Source organism: Clinocottus analis, unplaced genomic scaffold (assembly GCF_023055335.1).
Source record: "Clinocottus analis isolate CAN_PGR_092001 unplaced genomic scaffold, fCliAna1.0.p SCAF_8, whole genome shotgun sequence".
NCBI lineage: Eukaryota > Metazoa > Chordata > Actinopteri > Perciformes > Cottidae > Clinocottus > Clinocottus analis.
This window is the reverse complement of record NW_027176240.1, coordinates 14,946,598-14,974,245: the sequence shown is the minus strand read 5'-3', so window position 1 is coordinate 14,974,245 and position 27,648 is coordinate 14,946,598. Positions and strand designations below refer to the sequence as shown.

The 27,648-nt window shown below is 46.8% G+C and overlaps 1 protein-coding gene across 3 annotated transcripts; it reads right to left on the bottom strand.

The window, feature by feature from the left end:
* Positions 1-642: 642 nt before the first annotated feature.
* LOC137779758 (protein jagged-1b-like) lies at positions 643-25,364 on the bottom strand. Of its 3 annotated transcripts, XM_068567940.1 has the most exons (26): positions 25,050-25,364; positions 24,479-24,784; positions 18,126-18,177; positions 15,417-15,674; positions 14,892-14,952; positions 12,864-12,994; positions 12,646-12,765; positions 10,901-11,014; positions 10,694-10,807; positions 10,485-10,598; positions 10,027-10,073; positions 9,385-9,558; positions 8,843-8,993; positions 7,861-8,025; positions 7,655-7,768; positions 7,414-7,527; positions 7,115-7,228; positions 6,556-6,672; positions 5,836-5,863; positions 5,350-5,435; positions 4,643-4,756; positions 4,430-4,539; positions 3,344-3,583; positions 2,598-2,729; positions 2,191-2,332; positions 643-1,613 (listed from the first exon to the last, which is right to left on the bottom strand). In XM_068567940.1, the coding sequence occupies exons 1-26, from the start codon at positions 25,104-25,106 to the stop codon at positions 1,138-1,140; spliced, it is 3,651 nt and encodes a 1,216-aa protein (XP_068424041.1). In that variant the 5' UTR covers positions 25,107-25,364; the 3' UTR covers positions 643-1,137. The 3 variants fall into 3 exon arrangements, with proteins under 3 accessions (XP_068424041.1, XP_068424045.1, XP_068424044.1); XM_068567944.1 differs by lacking the exon at positions 24,479-24,784; XM_068567943.1 differs by lacking the exons at positions 24,479-24,784; positions 25,050-25,364 and adding an exon at positions 22,193-22,299.
* Between the last annotated feature and the right edge of the window lie 2,284 nt (positions 25,365-27,648).

The following is a 27,648-nucleotide window of genomic DNA, read 5'->3' as shown; positions in this document are numbered from 1 at the left end:
AGTACTCCCCGTCGAGCTGGTGATTTTACGCTGACTAAAGCAGATGGGAATTTCTGGCGTGTCATATTGTTGCGACTTGACTTGCAAGCTGATGGGTTTTGACAGCCTTTGAAATGTACCAATGGGTTAAACTGAAGCCGCTGAAGTTTTTTTTTTTGTTCCCTTAAGTATTTATCCATTAGTGGCAAGCAATATGTCTGCCACCAAGTCCGTTCCATGAAGCAGCCGCAATCTTTTGTTGTCCTAACCTCACTTGCCTTCAGTCAAGGTCCTGGCAACAATTAATGAAATGTCAAATGTGTGGAAAAACTAAAAAGAGGGTTTCAGGCCAAACGGGCCAATCCTTTGTCTTTAAAAAAAAAAAATCTTAGAAATTTGGCTTTTATAGAATGTGTTGAAAAATTAAGTCATTGAAAGAACTGGTAGGCTTCCACAGCTATCAAAACCTTCAAACTAGACAGAACATATAAATAAAAAGGAATGATATCTTAAGGCTCTTGATTATTAAGTTAATAAATCAAATATACACAATGATTAATACAAAAATTTACATATCTACATGTTCTAAATCAACATAAATTCTTCATATTGGCAGCAACTGCTGACATTGAACCCTGCCCTCCCCACCCCCTCCCCCCCAAAATAAAAATAAATAATAAAGTTGATCTGTTTTTCTCATTTGACAGTTGCTGAAGTCTAAAAGCTGAAAAGGCACTTTCTCCAAACAGAACTAGAAAGAATTCAAACACATACTAATAATAATTAGCTCTAGCGTTGAACACGTCGGGTAGTTTTAGTCATTGTACAACAATTACACCAGGAGCCCTTTCCATGTGTCCACTAAATAAAACAACTAATAAAAAAAGAGAAATGAAATGCAGAGAAGGACACTTTTGCAACTAGTTCTACAGTGAAATGTATACCAATGCCTTGTGTTTCCAGCCAACCAAAGCAACCGTCACTGCCAGTGTAAGCCAGCTTGTCAAAACTTAAATTAACACGGGGAACATTTGAAAATACTGTGGGGTCACGACTGACACGACAGTTTGCTAACTACACATGCCAAAGCTCCCCTGTTTCACCCACCACCGGGGTGTGAAGGCATGAGGCTTGGTTGCACAGCAACGCAGCTGTCTGCTATACAATGTAGTCCATCCTGTTGATGCTGTTGGCTGTCTCCAAGTCTCTGTTGTCCTGTTTATTAGTCCAATTAGGGTGTTTGGATGTAGAGTTAGGATTGGAGACGGGCGTCTTCTCGTCCCTCTCCACCAGTGTGTATGCTGGCTGTTTGGCGAAGCGGCTCTTCTGTAAGTGCCTCTCCTTGTCGTCCTCATCCCCCTCCGGATGATTTGTCCTTATTTTGGCAATGATGGAGTTCTTGTTCTCGTAGTCTTTGATGGCCACCACGAGGCCCACGTGCTTCTCTATAGGGTTTTTGATCTGGTTGAGCTGCTCCCGCACGTTGTTGGTCGTGTTGTCTTCGGAGCTGGTGGCCGACGGCCCGTTGTGGTTGCTCTGTTTCCGCCGCCGGCGCATGCACCACAGGAAGATGGAGACCAGCACGAGGACCCAGATGACAATGAAGACGGAGCTGAGGAGCGGCACTAGGTAGTCTGACGGAAGAACAAACACAGATATGAGACACAACAAATAGATTAAAAAAAAAAGAAAACAATTTATTCCCAGCCAAACAATACTCATAAAAAGTACCATTATATCAGTATGTCAAGCTTGCTAAATTATTTGCATGCTTTTTCCAGTGCAACCTGACCTCTGAGTTCTGAACAAGGGAGGAGGCTGCTTCTACTTGGCTGTGGCGGCAGCCTGCTGTCACAGTGTGTGATGAATGGCGGACACATGCAGGAGTCTTACTAGAAGTCCCGCCAGTCGCAGTACGAGCCAATCTAAAGCCAGGTAGCCAAGCAGCTCTGCTTTTTCCACGCTTTTTAAAGCTTCATTACAACCGTCATGAGATGGCAGACCTGAGCGGCCCCGAATGATGCCGGAGTTATATTTTTCACACACGCAAGTCTGTCTTCGGTGCTCCACATTGCTGTCATATTCAGGGCATGGCTCTAACTAATCTGATCTTCAGAGAAAAAAAAAAAATAGCAGAATCCTCTTTCCCACCCACTGCGTCTGTCTGGGAAACTTCACAGACAACAATCACAGCTTGAAAGCAGTTCATACCAGTTCTGTTTGAGCTTGGCACGCGCACTTCCACGATGGCGGCGATGATGGTGTTGTTCCCGTTGCGCTTGCTAACCAGGTCGATTATCCGGTCTGTGATCTCTTTAATGGGGCTCCGGTCCAAACAATGATCCTCCGTAGACTAGAAGTGCCAAGAAGAAAGGGAGTTTTGAAATCTGTTGGTTTAGGTTCAACTTCTCCATCTCCATCCATTATTCATGTTTACTTGCAGTCTACTGACGACACAAAACAACCAAGCCTAAATCCATCGCATATCCCATTAGAGTATGTCTTAATGCTGCTAAGAGTGCATGCTCAGGCTATAAATCAACAGGGATTTTTTTTTAGTACGCATGAACAGAGGCGGACAAACATATGGCAGACTGGGAGTGGGAGGAGGTACTTACGATGCAGACGTGGATTTCGTTGCTGGCTGAGAATGAGGGGTCACAGGTTATGGACACAGAATGCTCAGAGGAGAAATTCTTCACTACGTACAAGCGCCTCAGCTGCTTACACACATCCTCCACGGTCAAGCTCTGGAATACAAAAGAAGAAACGATGCAAATGTTCACGCACACGGAAAAACAGGCGGCAATCAAGAAGAAAAAAGGAAGAGTGAGGCCTGCCTTTTGGCAGGCGGGTCAACGTGGTTGGGATCCACCTCATTTAGATTAAAGACCACAGGCTCATATGCTTGTCACAATCTGCTGTCATGCTTGTTAAGCAACTGGCGAGTGATGATCCTATGTGGTGACAGAGTCGCCAGTGGTCCTGTTTAGCTCAAATCCATATGATCCTGACATTAATCTTGCAGTGCGGTCGGGTTAAGAGGGGATTGGCAGGACGTTGTGAACGCCGGAGTCAAAATGAACAAAAAACTTGGACGCAGACAACAAAAAACAGGCAAAAGAATAAAAATCCCCACATTTTACCTCCTGGAAGACATTTAAATACATGACTCAATTGTTCAGCGTTTCTTAAGACTAGAAATCCTTTTGCCCGGGAGGAATGAACGAGCTCCTCTGAAAACCTGATCTTTCACAGTTTGCTGCTCCCATTCATTTAAGAGTGGTGGTGGGGCAGCGGCGTGAAAAACGACCCCAAAACCCTTTAATTCAATCTCTCCCTCCCTGGTGCCTAGGTAACTCACTTGAGGCATGGTCTCCTTGTTGAAGGTGAAGGTGATGTTGGCGCAGCTGTTGTCCTGGTAACTGGAGCTGGGGTGGCATTTGGTGGGACGCGGGGGAGGGTTGGAACGCCAGCACTCTCCGAGACCGAGGCAGGGCTTCACAAAGCAGTGGCTCTCTCTGATGGGGATGCAGCTCTGGCCTGAAGGACACCCACCCCGACCTTTGGCACCCAGGTGGCACGACGAAGGGCCACACCACATCTGGAGAGGAAAAACACGACAGGGAAAACAGCGTTCAATATTGTAAGTCGCTTTGGATAAAAGCGTCAGCTAAATGACATGTAATGTAATGTAATAAAGTCAGACTTTTAGTCGTAATATTTCTATTTGAATTGAAAGAACTGAAGCAGGTCAGTTGCTTCAATACTTTCAACAGCAGAGATTCAAAACCCAGCCCAGAACCAGACTGTAAACAGATGTAATCCGTAATCATAGCACCAGTTTTCCCACTCAGGGATAATAGCAAATCTCTCTATTGTCACCCATATAAAAACACACGATCACCCGTCAGCCACAGCCCAGTAAAACCCATCTATCATCGGCTTCCCGTATGGGGCTACGTTTGACATGGCAGCCAGTGCCTTACAGCCCGGGATCATTTTCACCCGGCGATGCGTGTTCTTCCTGAAGGGAGCCGTGTCATTGTTCATTTGCAGAGCAGACAGCCATGATAATGATAGCAATACTTCAGGCCTCTGGTTTATCACCCAATCGTCAACCAAGCGCGACACGATGATTTGCATTGACATGGTGATTCTGAGCCGTCACCTGACACGCATTTACCACAGTGCCTTTGTGTTTCTCTTCAAAACAAACTGCATCGTCTCTCGATAGAATTTGACACTCCCAAGCCAACTCCTCCCTGTGACAGTGTTGTTGTGACCCGACATGGCCCTACCCGAGATCATCCAGTCTGAGCCATTTGAATTTGAACATTTATGTCACGGCTCTCCACAGCAATCCTCCCAGTAGTGAACCGTGACATCGCGCTTTTACGGCTGTAACTTTTCTTACTTCATTGAGTAGACGGTGTGTGTTTAGACAAACCTTTGTGCACACAACTTTCCCATTCAAGCAGTGGCAAGTGTTGCAGTCTTCATCCCATTTGAATCCATCAGGGGTAACGTGTCCATTGACAGAGCAAGGTTTCCGTGTCACTGCGTTGAATGAAACAATTTTATTAGTAATAATATATATAGATAGAGAAGACGGCGTGCTTGTAATGCAGATTTGTCCCTCATTGTCTAGTAAAGACTTTACCTTCTTGACAGTGGGGTCCAGTCCGGTCTGATGGACACAGGCAGCGATATCCATTGATCTCGTCCACGCAGGATGAACCAAATGCACATGGAGAGGATTGGCACTCATTAATATCTGTCACGGAGGAGGAGAGCAAGAGGTGAGATACGGTCCCTTTTTGGAATCGAGAGTACAGCCAGACGACACACATATTTTGTTCGGCAGTCGGCAGTCCAGTGAATTCTGAGGCTAAACTCACTGGAGGTCATATGTCATTAGAACAGTACATACACATACACGGCAGTTAATAAAAAAAACAAGCAAACATGCTTTAAATCAGTACTGGACAGCTTGTTTTTTGCCCCATGCAGCTTTATTATATCATTAGCAGGTATGCAGGAGCTAAAGGCTGGACTTAGCAGAACAAAGGGTTTGCAATGGGAAAGAATGTGGCCATCTGAAAGCCTTTAAGAGGGAAAACAATCTGTGTAATCAGTGTCAGAGAGCATTGCTGATTAGCTGTTGGCCTGCTAAGCCGGTTTCCCCCGGGGACAGCAGCAGGGCCCGGTGGAGTGACACCAAAATGGCTCGGCCTGGCCCGCAGCCCAATGCACAGATAATTGGCTGGCTAGACCTTCCAACTGCGATGGTCCCGCGGCCCGGGCCTGCGCTTGCTTACGGCTCAAACCGGGAACCGGGAAGAAGTGGAAGGCACGGTGAATACTTACTGATCCGACAGTCTGGACCTGCGAATCCTGGAGCGCACTCGCAGCGGTACCAGTTATCCCCGTCCACGCAGGTTCCGCTGTTGTAGCTGCAGCGGAAAAAATCAAAAGTGGGACGTCAGTTTGTACATTAGGATACCAGCAGGTTTGGTTTATCCCCCACCCCCTCTCCATCTCCTTTTTAAATCCACTTCATTTGGGCTGGAAAGTTCTCACCAGTTGACTATTGTTATTAACAATTTGTTTAAGGCTATGACACGTGTGCATGCGTTTGGGAGGGAGCTCCACTGGTATGTGGTTAAATAATAATGGATTCACAAAAGGAGAATTAAGCTGACTGCAACCCAGGAATGACAGGAAAGGGTGCACGCCTGGTTCTCAGCATTGATGCGGCAAAAGAAGAAGCCTGCAGGTGAGTCTCTGCAACTCAGGGAAGCACCCTGTTTACATTTGTGAAAAATCTCCAGGAAATATTTGGCTTGTACTTACCATGGGTGGGGACTACAGTCGTTGGTATCTGAGAGAGAGAAAAAGTAAATAGAGAAAGGCAGGGAAGAGAAAGAAAAATTAGTGAGTGTGTTGTTGTTTTTTTCTCAATGTGCGAAAGAGCACGTCTGAGCTTGTGTGTGCAAAGGCGTGTTGGGCCGGTCGGGCCTGGACTACGGGCCGCCCGATTGTTCTTCCTCTTTAACAACACGGAGCAAACAGCCGAGTCGACTCTTGCGATCAAAACTGAGTTCCAGCAGTAACCACCGCCGACAACACCTCCACACCCAGATTCCCATCATGGTTGTTTCTCCCTCCCTTAGAAAAAAAAGCTGGGGGAATTTATGTTTTGGAGCGTATGCATACAAGGGCAGGGATCCCAGAGAAATGGAGGAGGGCTGTAGAACAAGCAGACATGTCACTGTTTGGACAGGAATGCAACAGCGAGAGGGCAGAGACAGATGTATGTTGGATGAGGAGGGGGAGACACATCTGTCTCCACTTCCCTTTCTCTCCCCTCCCCTTTTCTCCTATAATGGCCAGCAGCAGCCAGGAGAGGGGAATAAGATAAACCACAAAAAAAAAAGGTACAGATGGGATGGGAGAGTCTGACATAATTAGATGCAGGCCTTCACCTCTGCACTACGTAGCAGGAGGTTTGTCATAATTTAGGTGCAACAACTGTCCACCCTTTATCCCATTCACAATTCAAAGAGGACTTACTCTGGGTGCATGTGGGGCCCTCCCAGCCTTCCTTGCAGACGCAGGTAAATGACTCCCCGGTCACCACACAGGTACCTCCATTTTCACACGGGTTTGGAAGACAACTTGAGTTTTTGGCTGAGAGGGGGAGAAAAGACGACAACAGTGTATTTGTGTCAGTTTTCCCCCCCAATTTCAAAAGAAGATTATCAGTCAAATCAGTGCTCCTAAATCTCAAAGGAAACTGCTGGTAGTTTGGCTTTTTGTCGGTCAGGTTTCCGTTTTCTCTGAGGGAATCTGCATTCCACGACTTTGAAGTCTATGTGTCAGTGCAATCATGCGTTTTAAGCGGATATCTGTCGGCACTCAAGGGAGAGGGAGAAGGGGGCAAGATGGGAGAAGGGAGGAGAGGGAGCGTTGACAGAGTGAAGGGATAAAAACTGTTTGTGCACCTCGCAGATCTGACAGGTCTGATTAATATCTGCGACGGAGCTCTCCCACAAAGTAATCTTGTGCGTGTGTGTGTGAGTTGGTGTGCGAGTGAATTTTAAAGCATTGACGCTAAACTGCTGTGACTCACCTATATTACACGTAGTCCCCTCCCACCCTGGGGAGCACTTGCACTGGAACGTGTCGCCCTCGTCGTGACAGGTGCCTCCGTTGTTACATGTGGCTTCATCGCACTGACTCTCGCCTGAAGGGAGCATTAAAAAAATCTGGACTTGCATGATTTGCATAAACTCACACACACACACTGCATAGACGACAGGGTAATTATATGCAGCCATAAGGACATACCTGGAGCCTGCACAGACAGACTACACGGGTGTGGAAACAAAACAAAAAAAAAGAAAGAGAAAAAACAAGAAGTGTTCTTACGGGAGTGGCACGTTTTTCCCTTCCAGCCATTTTTGCATTCGCAAAAGAAATCAGTCACCAGGTCTCGACATGTTCCTCCATTATGACAGGGGTTGGTGCTGCAGTCATCAATGTCTGGTGGAGACATGGGATGATTTATGGGCGGCATATCAAACACTTTTTATGTGAAAACATGCGTTACTCTGTCCCATGACAGAGGTGTGAATGCGTTTGAGGTTACGGGACGGGCAGTCCTACTCACTGATCTCGCAGTGGCCGCCCTCCCAGCCGTCGCCGCAGATGCACTGGTACACGTTGACTTTGTCGATGCAGGTGCCTCCGTTGCGGCATGGGTTACTCTCACAGTCGTTGATGTCTGAGTGAGAGAGGAGACCAATTGTGAGATTGAGAGTTTTCGCAGTTGTGTAGTCGATACTGTGTCGGCGTATATTCGCGGTCTGATCGTACTCTCGTGGCAGTAGGTGCCTCTGAAGCCTTCCTGGCACTCGCAGCTGAACTGGCCTCCAGCCTGGCTCCGACAGCGGCCGTGAGGTCCGCACACATTCGAGGAAATGTAGCGCTCTCCTCCCGGCGTGCTGTTGGAGGCCACTGCGACTGTGCAGCTGTCAATCACTGCGGAGAGAAAACCATCAATTGGCAAACCTTGTTCCAACAAACAAAATGAGTGAAAAGGAGGAATGGGATTGTGTTTTTCGCCGATATTCAGTGAGCGCAACAGTCTGCTTTCCTCTACGGGTGACAACGGCAAAAAAGTTGTCTATCCCATAAGAGGAAAAAAAAGAAAAAAAAAGTGAAAATGAATGATATGAGAAGCAACGTTAAGCTGTTATGCTTTCATAAGCAATTCAGAGCAATCTTTTTCACTATGCACTGAAATCCCTTCCTTTCCCCCTGTCTGATCAGGTTAGGGGAGCGGGGTGACGTTCCTCCCCTGTAATCACTTCATTCTTGCCAAGAGCAAAGAGAATCTCACCGTCTGGTATCTGACTCCGTGGTTGGTCCACTCACTTAATTACACACACAAAAAAATATGTGCATATTCGTTGAGGGGGAAAAAAAGGAGAAGTAGCCCACCAAGTCATTACAGAGAACACACACAGTGCTATCAGCCTTTTGCCAGATTTTCAGAGAACTCAGAGGAGGGGAGAATCATTGGAAAAGCTTTGCTGAGGAGATTGAGGGGAAGGGCATTCATCAAGGGAGCTACACTCGAAGAAAAACCTGCTCACCTTGGCCAAGAAAATTCAGCTCACTAAACTAAAATATAGGTATCGCCCTCATGGGAAAAATGTGGGCAAAGTGTTCGGGCGAATGGTGAAGCCCTGGCCTTATTCAGCATTTCACTACAGCACGCTACGCAGATCACCTTACAAAAGCGTTCTGGACGAGAGAGAGAAAAATGTGTGGTTGTTGCAGGCGGCCGACGTACCTTTGCACGTGGTGATGCGACAGTGGTCTTTGAGGTGGGAGCAGTTTTTGCCTTCGTAGTCCTCCGGGCAAGCGCAGAAGTAGTCCGTGGCCAGGTTGAAGCAGGGCGCTCCATTCTGACACGGGTTGGGCGAGCAGTAATCGATATCCAGCTAGGGCAGAAGTGTATCGAAGAGAGAGTTGTGAACCTGATAGCCGACATGATTTCTGCAACACTGAGCAGAGCAAAACCCGCAGCATCCTCCCTACAGGCTGTGCCAGGAAACAACACACGCACAGCACTCGGAGGAAAGGGGGGGGGGGGGAGGGGAACGAGGCAGAGACCTAGGAGCCATCCTCTGAGGCTGGGCTCCAGCACTGAGGAATGTATCCCGCTGCAGCCAAGAGTAGCTTCAACAAAGCACTCCCTTTCAAAAAGAAAGGAGGACTGTGGAACAACAGCCATTTAAGAGGGTGGGGCAGGAAAACTTTACAACAAACCCAAAGATACAGCAATGCTCGCAGCAAGGGAGGCGGTGGTCGTGGTGGCGGCGAGCGTCTCACCTGGCAGAGATTTCCCGAAAAGCCAGCCAGGCACAGGCACTGGAAGCCGTTCACCTCGTCCTGACAGCGGCCGTCGTTCAAGCAAGGCGCACTCGCACACTCGTCGATGTCCCTCTCGCAGTGCTCCCCGGCGAAGCCAGGGGGGCACGTGCACCGATAGCCGTTCACCAAGTCCTGAGAGAGAAGGCAACTGGGGTTAACCTAAGCACGCTGTCGCAGATTTGATGGACTGCTTCGACAGGGTGGAGTCCAAACAATAACTGTCAAACCAGAGAACAAAAAATGAAGGAGGCGGGGCCGCGCCATATTTGGAGGGACACCATCACGGCGCCGCAATTATTTCAACACATTTTCCTGGCACGGGCTCAACACAATAATGTTTATGGTAATTCAATCTAGTGTGGTCAAGGAACTTGTGTGTCCCTCCCTTAGAAACCCCTCTGAACCCACTCTCCTCAGATTTGATTTCAGAGAGAAATTCCACTGTTGTTTTGCAGAGAACAGTTTACAGCAGCTATTTATACAACCACTGTCAATTTTTTCAGGGCTTCGACAAGACGAAACAATAAAACAAACAAACAAGCTGGCAAACAGAGCAGCCGAGCCCGATAAAGCGAGATAGGTTTTTGACCCGACACGTACCTTGCAAGTTCCCCCATTCTGGCACTGGTCCTTGCAGTCGTTTATATCTGCACGGGAAAGCAAATAGGAGGATTAATTCTGAACAGCATGACTGAATAGCCTTTAAAAACAAGCCTGTGCTTTATGTTTCCCATGATAGAGGCCTTTAAAAACATTGTCAGAGAGAGAGAGTTGGATAATGGTGGCTACCGATATCAGTGCAACACAGAGTATTGAGCAATCCTGTCTGCTGCCAAGTGAAACTAGTCCTAGGTTTGTCACCATAGCCACACAAAAAGGTCTAATAATGATATGGCAGATTTATTTACACAGCAGGAAACTGGTGCACTTGTCCAACTGTTTGCTTTACGCGTTCACATTACAGCTTGTAATCCAGCCTGTACCAAATGAACAGAAATATTTTTAAAAAAAGAGCAGGTGTCCTGCTCCGCAGCTGCAGCCGACAGCCTTCAACTCACTTATGTCACAGTTCTGGCCCGTCCAACCGGGGACGCACTCGCAGAAGTATCCACCAATCAGGTTGCGGCACGAGTTGGCATTGATGCAAGGCTTGCTTTCGCATTCGTTGGCATCTAGAGAGGGAGAGAGAAGGGGGTTCGTCCCATTTGTATGTGCAGTTGACAGGTGTCACATGGCGGAGAGAGGAAAAGAGGCCCGACTGGCTCACCTATCAGACATGTCTTCCCCGTCCACTGGGAAGGACAGTGACATTTGAAACCATTCACCAGATCCTGGCAGGTTCCTCCGTGGTTGCAGGGGTTCGGCGAGCAGTCGTCAACATCTAAGCAGAAGAAGTCAATTCTGGTTATGCAACATGTTCTTCTTCATTGGTGGGGGGGGTCACTCAATGTGTGCAGGTGGAGTGTGGTCTTACTGATGGTGCAGGAGGGGCCGCTCCAGCCCAGCGCACACTGACATTCGTAGCCTTGACTGGTTTCTGAACAGCTCCCCCCGTTGGAGCACGGATTGGAAAGACAGGCATGTTCGGCTAGAAAGAGAAACAATATTTTAGAAAACAGGTCACACAGTGAGTCTCTGTATGAAAAGGAAGAAAAAAAAAAACACTCCTGGAAAGTCAATTTGCAACACTTAATTTGTGATTTTATCCTTTTTTGGCTGACAATCTAATTTTGCGATTGATGCGTTTCCGATCTTTCCGCTGCCATGAGAATGTTTCACTGTCACGTCATGTGTTCTGCATTTGCCTTATTCACAAGAAAAACAAATCAGATGCAAAAATGCATTTCAGCTTCTGATTCCCATTCCGGGAAAGCCACACCCGTCTGCCCGGATCTCTGTCAGCGGATCAAACCCAGAGTTTGGCTTCCCTCACCCGTCACCTACTCTTCTCCTCCGTTTGCCCCAGAAGCCCGCTCGAAATCCCCCCCCCCCCATCTCACTCATTACCCGCCTGGCAGACCGCACCACCAGGAAATCATCTTTTACGCTAAGTTGACTTGACCAACGCACCGTGACTTCCCTGCCTCCCCGCCATTCTTCTTCTGAGAGGCGGCACAAGATGAGACTAGCGGGAGCGAGAGCGGGATGGGCCGTGATGGGGGGGAGGGGGCGATCTCTGCTCGCGAGTTTCTCCTTTCTGGACGAGTGGGTCTCAAATGAATCAAAAGTGAATGATTCACTCTAGGAATAACTAGGTGGTTGGAGGCGATCAGTGTGCCGTGGGGTGAGGATGCAGCGCTGCACTCTGGGGCCTCTGTGTTGCAATAGCTTGACGTATCCCCTGGTCTGAAGACCTCCTGTTAGGAAGGGCACGGTTTCCTGACATCTCTGCAGTTAAGCTGTCAGCACCCCGCAAGGCTCAGATTTAATGAGGAAAAAACCATCATCTCCATGGTAAGTGTTTGCAGCAGCTGAACCTTAGCACCACACCCGTCTGTCTGGAGTGCATGAGGAGCGTAGGGATGACCAGCCCCTGAAGATCAAACCGGTGGATTACCTGACTTGGGGGCCACTCACGCTGGAGTGGAAACAAGATTATTGCAGAGTTACCACCTCCTCTGATTACAAACTCAAGGCACCTCTGACCTTTTGTCTGGAAGCTCAGGAAGCCCACAACTTACCCACTTATTATAACTCCAAGCATGAGTTTGAGACCCCATGAGATTACGTCTTGTATGTTGGTGTTAGGTTCTAGATAAATAAACAAATAAAGAGGGGGACGTTCTGGCAATCTTGGGGCCTTTATTTTGTGTGGCAAAAGAATTGTTAAAAATGACATTTAGCCAGGACAATATGACTTACTTCGGCAAACAAAATGGAGCGTTAAAGGGGCGGTCAGGCGATTAAGTTCAGCTCAAAGAATGTTCGAGCCGCAGAGCTCAGGATAATCAGATTTTTAGTCCCTTTTATTTAACCTCATTTCTCATAATGCAACTTGATTGCATCTTTTTTTTCGACCCCTATAGACATTTAAATTAAAAGATATTTTAAAAGACCTCAGGAAGCCGGCCACAGAAGACGTGACACTATTTTCACAAGCTGACATGCTGTACCTTTAAAACCAGTGGGGTGCCTTTAAAATTGGCTTGCAATAACGGGGAGAGAAGAAAAAAAAAAAGACAGTACAAATGTCGCTTGCAGAATATCACAGACACTCACCTCTCTCACAGTTGGCTCCGGAGTAGCCCTCAGCGCAGGTACACTGGTACTTGTCGGGTCCGGTGTTGATGCATGTGCCTGCGTTTAAACACGGCTGGTGAGTTCCACAGTAGTTCAGATCTGAAAAGGAGCAGTTTGGCACAGCGTTTAGTTTGTTTTGGTCACAACACGGGTCGCTCCTGCAATGGCTGCAACTGAAATAAGAGATAAGAATGAACCTTTATCGCAAAGATGGCCGCCCCAGTTGGTGTCGCACAGGCACTGCCAGGGCTCCACACAGGTGCCATGTACACAGCCAGGGTGAGGGATGCACTTGTCGCAGTACTGGCCCTGCCAGCCATACAGACACCTGCAAGACACACAGAGAGCCATGCTCGTCAGCTGCAGAAGACACAATTCAAATCGATAAGTAGTGGGCTGTTTATGCAACAGCTTTTAAAACAATAGGCAGGGACAGGAAAAGTACATGGAAGTATTTAGCATTCTACCAAACAGGGGGAAAGAAGAAAAAAAAAAACACTAAATTACTGCGCCAATGGGATCGAGAGCAGCCAGGCGCTCCTTTAACAACACTGTGCCTGTGGTTTGGCAGTCCCTCTCATGGAGGAGTGTTACACTGCTGCTCATCCTGGTTCCCATGAGTCAGGAGTCAGGCTTCTGCCCCGAGGGCCCCCGAGGAGGGGAGCGTCAGCTGGTTGACCGCTGAGATGTCCAGGGCCACAATTACACTGATAACGTGGACCTTGTTCTCCCTGAGCTCCATAATTAGGACGGGCAATCCAGCCCAACTGATAAAGTCCTCTCTTTAAAGAGTGGCAAGGTGGCGATACAGTGGCCTCTGTGGAGCCCACAACAGGAAACGGTGTCCCTCTTTGGGGCTGATTAGCCCCGAGAAACGGACGGACTGTAAAAATAAACGCGGCGGTTAAGTAAACCTCAGCCTGTGATTAAAAGGGGGCTATTCTTAAAAGTGTGCTAATCCTCTCCATGAGAAGCGGAGCAGGATTCCCCCAGCCGGATCCTGAATCATTGTACAGTTATTATACAGCCAAATTACTGGAGAATGTGACACAACGCATAAAAATGTTAACCCTGGACATGGAAACAGACCTCTTTTCAGAGTCGCTGTGTTGTGGCTCTGCAGCGAGTGCTTTAAAACTATTTTTCCCTTACTAATCTTGGGCCACGGGTGCAGTTATTGCTACATTAAAAAACAATGAAAGCTGCGGGTCTTACAAAAGATTGCAGACTGAAAGAAAAGTCTGTGGCAGCGTCATTAGCGGCGTCACTGTCGACATCAAGTTAGTGACGAGGAGGCTGCCCATGCCTGAAGCCATCGTTGCTACGCACGGCTGTTGTTTCCCAACGATGGGAACCTGCTCGCTCACTCCGACAGCAGTAGCGCTTGCTTCGAGAGTTTGTTGGCAGAGTGCACATAAGCAGAGTTAAACCCAGAGCTTTAAATATGGCCACACCTGTGCAGAGACTAAAGCAATTCAAGCTCCGTTTCTGCCAGTGGCCACGCAAGCACTTACAAGAAACCTGAAGTCCAGAGCTTGGGAAAACAACCACCGCGGCAGAAAAAGGAGCAAACCTGATCGTCACTGCACTTGATTCATGGCCAAATCAGACAACTGAGAAAGCAACAAATGCCTGAGCTGTGGGAAGAGCGGGGCAGTGCAGGGCCTCCTCCAGGATGGAGGAGGAGATACAACGGTTACTGAACACAATGCCCCAGCTCTGATATCCATCTGTGCCTGGCTTTTCCTCTGGCTGTGTGCATTAACAGCGTTAGGAAGCCATTAGCTACACAAACAATACACTTTAAGGTTCATCCGAACGTTACATGTGATTAGGCTGATAACGCTTGCCTCATTAGAGGGGAAACACATTTCCAACATGGAGCCCTGGCAGTGGCGCCGCTCCCTTTTCTCAGACTGGCAGCTCCGGTCCAAAGCCCCACAAGAGATTTACAAGCAGCTCAGCCGGCATCTTTCCTAAAACCCTGGTCCTGATGTCTGATATCGTCTCTTGGCCAGAAAACCGAGCAAATACAGGGAAAGAGCCACGCTATGACAAAAGTGGTGGTTGGAAGCGATCCCTGCTATCGAAATGATCCCCACCACAGGCCTCTGGCACCACACGCCATGCTAAGTAAAAGCACTTGAGCAAACCATGTTTGACATTTTACATTGGAAGAGTTTAGTAGCATCGACAACAGACTAATAAATCATACGGCCACTTACGTGCATCCACCTGGCTCCTTACATGATCCGTGTTCAGTGCTGCAGCCTTGTCGACATATAGCTGGAGAAGGAAGAATAATTATCAGTGCCCGGTAACTTGAGTCAAACTTTCTCAGCACATTTTAATCATAGCAATAAAAATTATCTAATTACTACCCTCTATGAAATTTTAGCCTGCGAGAACGAAGACTGCCGTCGACAAACAACCACATGCCGTGTAAGCATTTAATATGCAAAAGACAACTGCTAATTCGCTGGAAACGCAAGTTTTATTCCTGGTCATGCAAGCAATGATAAGCTTTATCTGAATGGAAAAGATGGAGAAAAATGCTGTGAGGAATTCAGAAACAAAGCCTTCTATTCAATTCAAATTGCGCACCAGACAGTGTATCGGCATGAATCACTGATTACAGTCTGTCTGCTAGTTTTAGAAGACTCATTCATGGTGGCAAACACTAGTAAGAAGTCTCGAGACGCTGCCTTAATCAACATTTCCATTTTTAAGTGATGTCACGCAGGTCTTACCGGTGTTGCAGTCAGGTCCAGACCAGCCTTCCAGACAGGTCTTGTTTCCATTGAAGTCACATGTGTAATGCCCGAAGAACTCATCCCTGGGCCGACAAAACTTGTTGCAGCCAAAGCCGTAATAGTGCTCATCACAGCTGACCCGGATCTGGTACTCGAACTGGGCCACGGGGCCGTTGTGAGTCAGCTTCTGCCAATGTGGGCTGGGGTTGATCATGCCGGAATGAGAGGCTTTCTCTATCAACCTCCCATCTGCACCTGAAACGCACATTATTGACACGATCAACGTCACAAAATGCGTGCCATGGTTCATTGGATGTTTTAGCCCGGGAGAGAGTAGTGGAGCGTTGTACACTACATATTTTGGAGTTGCGATGTTCTCCGTGATTACATAGCGGGAACCCAAAAATGCCCCAGAAATTTGGACACAAATTGCAGAAGACCTCTTAGAGAGCAGATTATATGTAATTAAAGCAACTAGAGAGGAAGAAAAGTGCAAGGAGGAAATGCAGAAAAAGAAGAAAAAAAAGGAAAAAAGCTGCCTGTAATGAGCACGCTTAACTGCTTTTTTTCTCACGCTCACTCTCCAACTCTCGCTGGTTCGCTGGTTTCTAATTCTCAGGTTTACAGCTCGAGGATGTTACTGTTCTCAGACGCTGCTTTCTGCAACTGCTCAGGGCAGAATAGGACAGAACCGCAGCCGCGATCAATTACAGTGGGAGCACACCGATGCCACAGTCACAGCTAGGAAGCCTGCCAGTGTGCCATCAGCACTTTTTTTCCTCCTATTTTAAACATTCAGCAGTCAAAAAGATCTTGAGTCAGCAGTTTTTTAAGCACTTACAAGTTCCCATCTATACTTCAGAAGAGAAACAAAGACTCAGCCTCAGTTGTGATTGTGCAACACTATAGGAGACTAAAACACACAGACCTAGACCCAGAAACTTAGTTTCATGTCAAACATGAAGAGGTCACGGCTTTGTCAAACGGGCAAGGACTGACCTGGGAGTCGAGGGCTGTAATGAGCTTCACACACAGAGCAAACATGCTCAGTTCAGCCTCCAGACACGACACCGCACACAGACACACAGACATACAGATATACAAGCCCTGTGCATTAGCACCACTCATTCACTCATCCACATGAAGCACTCACTACTTGACATCTTCATCTTCCACCTGGGAGAGAATGAAAAATATGTCAAAACAGTTATTTACTGCCCTCACATGAGCAGAGGTGGCTGACCGCCGGGTGGATCGCTCCCCTGTGCAGTATGATGCAATGCAATGAAGCGGAGGGGACGACCTGCTGTCATTTATTTACTGTGCTGTGCTGTGCGTAAGGGGGACGGACGTACTGAAATCACAGTGCCCGGCAACATTTCGCAGTGGTCTGGAATCCAGAGCTCAGCTGTGTGGCATTTCTCTACCAACTGCTGACGTGCCGTGTCAGGAGTAGCACATCCTTACTACCTGCTGCCTGGCTCGGAGCTTAATATGAATCAAAGCCATTTCATAATGCTGAGCGAGGTCATGCTCAAGCATCAAATTCACTTCATATTGAGAAAAATCACAATTTTCAAACATTGGAGATTGGAGATTGAATAGAGAGATAGATTTACAGTACAAATCTATAAAAAAAACAAATAAAAATCAAGCTTTTAAATTGTGATTGGGAAGCCATTGGCATCCAAACAGCAGTCAGGATGGTCACAACTGTGAAGCTATCCGAGAGCAGAGAGCTAGCCTGGTGGAGCTCAGAGGGGCTTAACCAGCATTGACTGTGTACATTCAGGGGGCTTTTCACACCAATGCCCTAATAGCTCTCTGGGGAGCGGCAAATACAGCAGAAAAGACAGAAACCCTGTTGACCTCAAACGGACCTGCATAAACAAGCATGGGATAGGGCCCTCCCTCAGCTGGACTCACCACACCATCGCCAATCTGACTGCCAACCAGCAGGAATATCTCCGCATAGTTGACTGGAGAAACCAAACCCAGCAACCCGCATGTTAACAACACGTTCTTCCCACGTTCATGGGAGGAACACCCACTGTCTCCGAGCAGTACATTTTTTAAAAAAAAAGAGAAAAAAAAGGCCTTCTGCTCCGAGCTTAGTCGCAGCCCACCTGTGCCAGAGGTAAATGTAACCTGCGGGACGGCCCAGCTCTGAGGCCCCCCCACCCCGTCTCCACCCACAGCATTATGACTGCAGGTGAGGTGCAGTGCAAGGACGGGCGGCCGGATGAACTCTAGGTTTCACGCTTCAGTGACAGTGAGACAGACCCCGACCCCGGCTGGCAGCACCTGCCATCAGCTAAATGAAAACATTTTCATAGGGGAGCAGCATGGTACTCCTCCCCTCCTCGACCACTCCACTCTTCCTTCAACCTGTCTGCACTCCCCCCCTCCTTCGTCTGCCCTGTCCCCGCTTCTTCTCCTTCCCCCTCGCTTCCCCGTCCTGCTCTCCCGCCTTACAGGCACCTGTCAACACACTGTCTGAACACCAACACACACGCACACCCAGTGGACCATGTGGAAGAGGGCAGGGGGTTCAGGAAGAATAAACTTCCTTTTCTGACCTTCAACACGACTCCTCCCAGACGTTGCCTTGAGGGAGGGTGAGAGAGTGAGAGAGAAGGGGGGGACACAGACAGAATAGAGAGAGGAAGGCAAGATGGAGATGCTGGACAAGGACAAATTACTCACCACTGGTTTCGTTGTTTGAGTCCAAGGCTTCCACTATCAAAGTGTAAGACCTCTGAGGAAGACAAGAAGGGATGCAGTGTTAGCCAAGAGCAGGATCATCAAGCAATAACTGTATCATAAAACAAAACCGTAAAAAATTACAATTCTATGATAATGTGATAAATATTTCATAAACCGTAAAAATTACAATTCGATGACAATGTGATAAATATTTCATAAAACGTGTTGCGCAGAAAACCACATAACTGGTAACGACCTCTACTAAATGGAACCAGATTCCCAGTTAACATGAATCACATTGTGCATTTCTGACACTTTGATAGTACATAAAGTCACTTTCAGGCCTAAAAGTCAGCTAGCTCTGGTTTTAAAAGATACGAAAGGGATAAGCAGATTGTTCCTTTATAAACATATAATGTATTACTTCAAGGCAAAAAGGAACAATAAACTCCCAACATTCGGGTTTCCCACATCTTCACCGGCCAATGAATTTTTGTCTCGCTCTCATTAAGAAGCAGCGGGCCCAAGGACAGAAGCTTTTAACTTGTAACAATGGACCTGTTGATCTGATTAAGAGAGGATAAGCTTGCGGTGGTGCAGAGGTCTCTGCATCTCAACGATTAGTGGCAGTGGTCTAGTCCAGCTGGACACCCACCCAGCAGGAGGGTGACTGACGCACCAAAAACAAGCCAGATAATGCAGCGCTGCGCTGGACTAATGACTGAAAGAAGTAAAAACAAACAAAAAATAGCACATATGAAAGGCTGCTACAACAGGCAATGCCACCATTTTTTTTTATACGCGGTGCTGAGAGAAACCAGTGGATGAGAAGGCACATGGCCTATTCTACTTTCCAATGCATACGGGATTTTCTTTGTTATGCTAATTTTAAAAACCCTGATGCCATGTGCTATGAGTAGTAACTAATCAAAACAAAGGGCTTAAGAATGCCTTATAGGCAAAGTCAAGACATAAAGAAAAATGAGACAAAAAAAAAAAAAAAACAGCTCTTGAAGCAGAAAGGCAGAGAGAGACTGAATGAGCGCTCCACTCTGGAGGGCCTGTCTTGATTTCAGCACTCCCAAAAACGCTTTGTCCGATTCAGGGTCGGTAGCGCTCACACCGATATCAGCTTACACGTCCGCGCTGCCCTGTGCCACAGCCATAAGAGAGCGGACAATGGGTCTGCAGGCGCGCATGACAGAGCCGGAGAGAAAGTATGCGGCTGAGGAAATGGAATTTACTCGCAGGGCTCAAGCGTCGACTAGAAAGCACCTACTTGCGATAGTCGCACACAAGCTTGCCGCGAGCAGCGCGGCGTGGAGGCATTTTAGAAATTCTGCATTGCCACTGTGGCCCTCTCTGCTATGATGACTTCATGGTAAACAAACCTTGCTCCAAAGGAAACCCTTGTTCAATTCCCAGTGAAAGAGGAGGAGGTATGACTCACTCCTGGCCTGTTTCTCATGGCCGTACCTTTTTGTCAGACGTTCAACTTTCCAGGAGACATTCGTGTCATCCCGTGCCAGTTTTTCACTGCAATCAGAGCCGCTTTTATTTGCGATACAGTGGCCATCAGCAATGCAGTCCACAATACATCATCACCTGACACGGAGCTCTAATGAGTCAGTGGTGCTGTGACTCCTACTCACTACTGATACAACCCAACCTACAGATAGGTCTATTAACACCAAGGACAAGCTACCTCATGCATCACACACACTTGAGTGTTAATTTCCCATTCAGGGAGTAATTTTTCCAGCAAGTGCAACCGCACTTTAATGCCTCACCCACTTTCATGTCTTCATAGCATTTTGAAACATTTTTTTTTGGGAAGGGGAGGGGGGAATCTATTTGAGAGAGCCGCCTAAAACAAATCCCACATATATGACACAGCACAGCGGGCGTGGTAGTGAGCTCATCCTAAAAAAACAGGAACTCCGATGCAACATCTCTGAACACACGCACACTTGTGATATTAGTCATTGTGACATGAAAATATATGCAGTGACGAAATTGAGGATGAGGGGAAGCGGAATAGAAATTGTTTACAGTCACATTCAGAGAAACTGCTCGTCTGCTAAGCAACAAACTTCCCACCATGTCAACGGCTGACGGGGAAAAACATTCTCACTGTGTGGTTGATTGATGTCTATAAAAAGGCATAATGTTAAACGCATTACTGGCGTATTTATTTAGAAAAGCAGGTCAGCAACAACATGACACACCTAGATCTCCCATGATTTGAACTTGCCTCAACAGGGAGGCTGTTGCGTTATCATTATCATCATCACCCCAGACTGATCATGTATTCGTACCACATAAACATGATTAAGGCCCACACACTACAATACAAAACATATAAAAATAGTAGCTTTAGCTTACATCTAGTGATGCTTTGTATTTTCCAACTTTAATGTCATTGTGGCTGGATATAAAAAGTAGCTTCGGCATCATTGGGATGTTTAGCTCCAGACCAAATAGCTGCTTCCAGAAAGTGAGGTACTGCCCGTCTCCTCATTTACTAACACGCCATAACTCTTTAGCGGTTATCAGCTTGGAACAGTCTGCCACTGCCAGGTTCACTTTTCCCAGGCTCCCAGCTGACTCACAACTTCTCTTTGAACTACAGAGTGCACACACGCGCGCACGCACACACACACACACACACACACACTAAGTGTGGCCATATGTCTTCTTATCTTTCATGGCCAAGCAGACACCGTCCGACAGACAAGTAACATACGCGATAAAGATCAATCCAGTTCCAATCACAACGACTTGCAAAAAAACACTACTGAATCCTGTCAGTTGGGGATTTTTTTTTCTCCCCAACACACACTCACAGTTACAGGCCATTCATCCTGCCGTCAGCTGAAAAAAAGAGAGCCATCTGATGTACCATTACAAGGCATATTAACAAAGTGAGGCGAAATAACAGGCAAACGCCAAAGGACGCGAGAAATGCCCGACGGATTAGACCGGTCTGGGTCTACACTCACTCAGCACACAGGAAATGTAAACAGTTCAGTCAAAGGGGATGTTGACCTTCTGTATCAGTTTTCCTGAGTCAATCACTTCAATGGTATCAAACCGAGATCTAACCAATGATTGGGACCGCTATGTAGCACACCCCTGTTTGCCATAAAACCCAGGCTTAGTCATAAAAAGACAACTCTCATAATCACCATCAAAGCCACTGCCTCCACTGATGCACTGGGAGGAAGGGAAGGAATGCATTGCTTGGCAAAATATTTATCACAACAAGAGCTGAAAAAGACAATCAACAGCCTATTAAATAACTTGTAGGGGTACATCAGCTTGGGGACACAATAGAAACTCATCCCGGGGAAAGAGTCTGACCATTAGCCAACAAAAACTACAGACATGGCAGGATCACAAAACATAAAAACCCGAAGTCACATCAAGCGTTGAATGAAACGGGCAGCAAAGACATGTGTCTTTTGCAAGGGTCACCATTAACCATTTGAGGGAAACGAAAGCACGGGAGGACACGAGTGATCCCAAATGAAATTGTCTATGCATGTCACAACTTCCATACAGCGTACAACAACTGTTGTAAGCAGAAAAACGTCTAGCTTCAAGATCATGTAACTTCACGCTGACACAACACAGCAAGTACACATGTGGGGTGAGGAAGGGAAGGCAAAAAAAGAAAGCATACATTTCTTTTCCCATGTTCACTTGAGTCATTTGCACTTGACTACCACATCAGAGCATGCTACATAAAACAAACATGCGATTACCCCACAGCTGCCGGCAGCACTTAGCCTCAAGGCTGAGCTTAGTTTTCTCTGCGACTCACCTGATCCCGGTTCTCAGACCGCTCAGACTTGCCAACGACTTGCTCACAGCGATGCGTATATATGTGACTCAGGTCTGAGAGAGCACGCCGGGTTGATTTCAGTTTGAGAAGGACGACGATTGCGCTATTAAAAACGTGGGAATATTAAATCTGATTTAGAGGTGTCAGATCAACGAAAGCTTGAGGTGCAGGACAAGAGATTACTCAAGAAAGAAGAGCGCTTATCAAAGTGCAATCTGACCTTTGAAAGATTCCCCCAATCAAATAAAGAAAGGTCTTCTCTTTCCTTGTATAGCTGCAACATTTGGGCAAATATGCTGAGGTAGCCAGAGAGGCAAGGTCACAGTTTGCCTGAGAGCCAACTTCACCACTGCTGAGTCTACGACAACTGCTTCCTGTTGCTTGCCCTGCTCTGGCGTTACAGCTGCACTGCCTCCATTATGCTCCGTAATCCTCACTGTAGTCACTGAGGGCACACCATTGTCCCCGCTTGATACAGTGCTAGGGCCCTCACTTCTCTGTGGAATAAAAGCACGAAGCAGACATTGGTGACTCCATACAGGGCTCTAAATCAACGATGTGCTAATGTAAAGATGTTCTGTCCACGGCATTTGGATGGATGGAGGCCTGGCTGTTGCCCTACCTGATCGGAGCACATGTGTGGAGCCTCATTAAGTGCAGCAGTTACTGTGGGTGGCAAGGTTAAAGCGATGAAATGCCTGGGGTCCAACCGAGCGTGACTTAAACAAAGCCCTTGGCCTGGACAAGAGGCCAACTTCATACAGCTCACAAGAGGATGAAGGGGGGGTAAAAAAAAAAAAAAAAAAACCTTCATGAACTCAGAATACCCAACAACCCAAACGCACCACACCGCCATCTGTCCACAACAGCCAATCAACTGATGAAAAGGACAAAGAGTGATATCATACCTAACCTGACAATTGTTAATGTGCACTGAAGTAAAGCACTTGAAGTGAAGGATGAGAGAATCTGACGAGAGGCTCCGGTCTGTGTCATAGCTTAAAACTCTGGTTTTCTACATTAGCTTTTGCGTTAACTTTGTTAATCTGAAAGTGAAGCGCCTTAATTAAGCACATTGTCATTTTCCACAAATTCTCCCCTGATTTTGGCATTTCCTATGAATGTCTTGCCGGAGGACCGGAACATCCTCTTCATGTAGGTCAGCCTATTTAGTACACATTTTGTCAATATGTCAGAAAAGATAGAGCACACTGAGTCCTAAAACGGCACCAGGTTTCATTTTCAAATGTCAGCAAGTGGGCAGAAAGTTGAAAAAAAAAAAACTAATCTGTCTGAGAGCGTTAATGCCAAGTTAGTGTCGCCATGGCGTGAACAGAAACAGAAACTTTTGTCTTTAAAAAAAAAAAGAAAAAAAAAGGTGTGAGGCGCCAGCTTCTAAGTGGAGAGCAAATAAAAAATACTGACCATATCAAATTGCATGCTACCCTGCTAAGAACATTGTTTGGACTGGTTATCAGATCACAGGGGGAAAAAATAAAAACACACAATCCAAATGATCGACCCCACAGGTAACGCACATACTAATGTACAATCACACACGATCACCCAGTTCTTTCACTTGTTCTGTACGTTTGAGGCCATCCCGGCCTGAAATTACAAAAAAGAACCTCCATCAAGATCGAGGTAAAAATAGGCCTTGATGTAATTGGACACACACACACACATACCAGTGGACTGTGCATCCCCCCCACCCTTCCATCAGTGGAGAAGTTTGGGGCCAGTCAGTCTGTGCGCAGTCATTTTTATTCCCACTACATCAAAATGTTCTCCAGCATGGCAAATCATATCTCACAGAGCTACCACTCTCCCACAGGCCTGCCAGGCCCATTTATTTACTCTACGAAGAAGAGCTGACACGTAAGGAAACCAGAAAGTTGGGTTTTGTATTATTATTATTTTCACTCTGGGAGTTACTGAAGTGTGCTACATGAGCAGCTGCCATGGAGGCAGAAGAGGAGGAAATCTGGGAGAATGCAGCTCACCCACCTTTTTATTTGTTGAACCAAGCACGACCAGGAGAGAAATTATTTACCAGGAGCATTGTCAAAAGTAGTGTCCAACAGATTTCAATCTCTTGAATTATGGTTTTGTTATTCTTAATGATATACGTCTAGTAGTATACATTCAACTGGAGGTCACAATTTACCCACTGCACACTGAAAACATATTGATTCAACGCTTTAACACCCTAAATACTATTTAGATAAGATGGACAGGCCGGGTGGAGAAAAATACCTGCACCTGGTTAATTGGCGCATATAATGAGTGGACAGAGGGGGTCCTTTCTCAGAAGGATCATTCACAGAGAGCTAACCACCAAAAGATCCACTTTTCGTGGAGTGGGAATGACTGACGGACAGTAATTGCACATAACTGCCCTGCAAACAAACATTTTTTCTCCTCGCACAGAAGAAGACGAGACAGAGAAGCGCGTCGGCTAACTTTTTTTTTTTTTTTTTTTTTGAAAAACAGGTCTCAAACTCACCGGCCAGGCAAAACTGAAGGCCAAAACTATCCTGGATTTGTCATTCCTGACCGAGCTCTTGAAAGAAAATGTATTCCCTCCGAGGACGGGCGTAGATCCCATTCCGAAGCTGCAGGGCCCCGCAGCAGAAACCCTCGACTGGTATTCCTTCAGGCAAACTTTGAAAAACGTATCGCACTCGTCCCGTGTGCACTTTCTATCCGCCGTGCTCCGTGCGCCATCACAACACAGGCCGTTCAGCAGCTCTCCGTTCACATTGTGCATCGAGACGATTTGCAATTCAAATTGTCCGGATCCCTCTGACACCTGTTGAGGACAGACGGGAGAATGCGATGGGAAACTTTGACCTCGTTATTTATAACAACAACAACAACAACAAAAACTAGCTGGCACACTAAACCTCTGCCGCACATTCTTTGCACTTGGCAGCAGGCTAACGCACTTTTGCACGCGCATGGTTACATGTAACGTTAGCATAGCCGTGCACATACGAGGCGAACACGCATGCAATCAAAGTGCATCCACGCAGCCCCACTGAGCCCCGCTCCTTCTCCTAAAGTAGTCCACATACCTTCGCCAGAAAGCAGAGCAGAAAGGCAGCGACGACTGAGCCCCGTCTCAGAATCATGCCTCCGGACTGCTGTTGCCACTCGTTTGGTTACTGGTCGTCTGGCCGACACACGGCACCAGAGCTCTCCTCTGGTTTAAACATGCACGAGAGGGAGAAAACAGCACTTTGTGTCAGCGGAGCGCAGGTTCCCGAGTCATAGACGACCTCTTTCTCGTATGTCCCTCAAACTCTGCGAGCGCCTGCTCTTCCTCGGTATCCGACAGTTTCCCCACCTGGCGTTGAAGAAAGTTTACAGAGGGACCATGCGGCAGCCGAGCCCACTGCTGACTGAGGGACTGAGTGACTGAGCGCTGGCCGGAGCTGGAGCTGGATACACAAGTTCAACGGGGAGGGAGTGTCTGCGCGGCCCCGGGCTCTGCATATTCATGAGCAGGACGCAGTGGCCACGCCCCCTCTCGCGCTGCGAGGAGGGTCGCGCGCTCAGAAATTGACCGTAGGAGCTCTTTGGTAGTGATGTGGTGGAAAGTACAAAATTGGACAACGAGTCACATTGATGATGATGATAATAATTTGTATTATTAATAATAATACTAATAAATCATCACAACCACAAACCTCAAACATAAATGGATTAGATGTTCAGAAAAGCTATCAATTTACCTTTAAAAAGACATTATCTCTCTTCATCCTGGAGTTGCGTACTATACTCACCACAATACTGTTGTTTTACCTCATACAGATTTATGTGAGCTTAAAAGATGGGAAGAACAAGTTTATGGTTTTACTCACATCTGCATTTGTGTTATTAGGCAAAATGGTAAATCATGAGGACTGCAAAATGAGCGGGCCAGTGGCTGATTCAAGGGCATTAAATGCATGGTATGTCAGACATCTTTCCCTGTGTAATGCAAGCCTTGGGTAAAGAGCATCTTATTCCAAAGCAGAAAAATGTGCTAAATAGCTTCACATTTTCTGCATATTTTTCTATGTAAAAAACAAAATACTATAATTTCAGGAATATGGATACATTCTGAATGTAAGCGTGGTCGCCCTGCTGTTATCAGGCGTGCACACAACAGTGCCCCAGAGTGGCAGACCGGCAGGTTTTATGCCTGCCTGAGGAATGTCAGTGTCACACACTTTAAATTACTTACAATCTAAGGCCTTTTCAAACTATCCGCCTGTAGTTTACGGCCAAACCTAATGCCAGGGTTGGATATTAGTCTGAATGAAACCCTGCTGACCAGATTCATAGCTTAAACTGAGAGGAATCGGCTGACAGACTGTTAAAAGATATTGTTTCCCGGGTATCCTTTTGGTGTCAAAGGGCAATTGCGGCCGGGTGTACCTATGCAAGAAGGTAATCTGTGAACTGGATCAGTAGCTATGCACACACACACACACACACACACACACGCACACACACACACACACACACACACACACACACACACACACACACACACACACACACACATTCATAGGAGAGGATGGGAACCCCCTATGCCCCTGTGGTTAGTGATTTGTGTGGACCAATTACACAGGTCATGCAATGGGTCACAATCAAGGAAACACAGTTGGAAACTATGACATTAGAGAGAAAACCGTATCAATCAGTAACTATGTTTCACCATCTCACTTTATAGCTGTTTATGAGGGTGTCACGCATCTCTCCTGCATGCGTTTGGACCTGATAAGCAGAAAGGTATGGGATTTTTCTCTTTATTTTTATACGAAACCGTAAAAGTAACCAAGGTCTAGTTCATTGTTTTCACCAAAGTAGCAAAGCACACAGCTTATCTTATCATTAGTTTAGATACCTCAATCACACAAAGATGTTTGCGGTAGCTTCTGCAGGAATAGACCCCAAATGTCCTTCAGCACATGTGTTGAAATACCATGTTTTGGACTAGTAGTAGTAGTAGTAGGTGTAAAATGTATCTATTAAAAGAGGGAAACCAAAGTGTTATTTCCACCATCTTAAATCACTCCTGTCAATATTTTACGTTTCCTGTGGTTCAACTTCAAGATGAAAGGTACGCCTTCCTCCCTGCCCGGCTCAGTTGCCGAACTGATAGACATCTCAGGTTACCGGCCTTATTGAAATGCTCTCTCGGGGTAATTAGGGTTAATTGGAGACGTTTTTTGACCGTTGGGAGCTTTTTTTTTCTTCTTCCCTTTCCTTGATGGCAAAAGCCAAAATTGAGTCTAGAGATTGTAGATGGTTTGAGGGGAGAGAAGTGATGGGATCCCGTCTGCCGTGCCCCCATGACCTGCCCAGAGGTGATGCTTGTATTGGGACGATGACAAGGTTTTGAGGGGGGTTGTGGCAGTGCTAAACATCAATAAAAGAAAAAGGACCATTGCTCCTTGCTTCATCTTTCTCTTCCATTTGACTGCCAGTTTGTCCGTCTATCGTAAACCTACTTGGTATCTAAGCAGCATGTTCACTGTTCCCTGTAATCATGGTCTGTAGTCCTCATGAAGTACAGACAGGGTTTCTCCTCTGAGGCCATAGTGCTAATCTCCTGCAGCCTTAATGTGATTATGGTAATGATCACACAAATGACCCCTGGGCTTTGGGGGATCCGTGGTTCAC

Coding starts and splice junctions, on each gene's coding strand:
- LOC137779758 (XM_068567940.1), bottom strand. CDS start 25,106: ATGATTCTGAGACGGGGCTCAGTCGTCGCTGCCTTTCTGCTCTGCTTT. Junction 11,015..12,645: donor CGGAGCCAACTGTGAGAGAG/GTGAGTGTCTGT, acceptor TTCTCTTTCTAG/CCGAACATGCCTGTCTTTCC. Junction 6,673..7,114: donor GGGGACTACGTGTAATATAG/GTGAGTCACAGC, acceptor TCCCCCTCTCAG/CCAAAAACTCAAGTTGTCTT.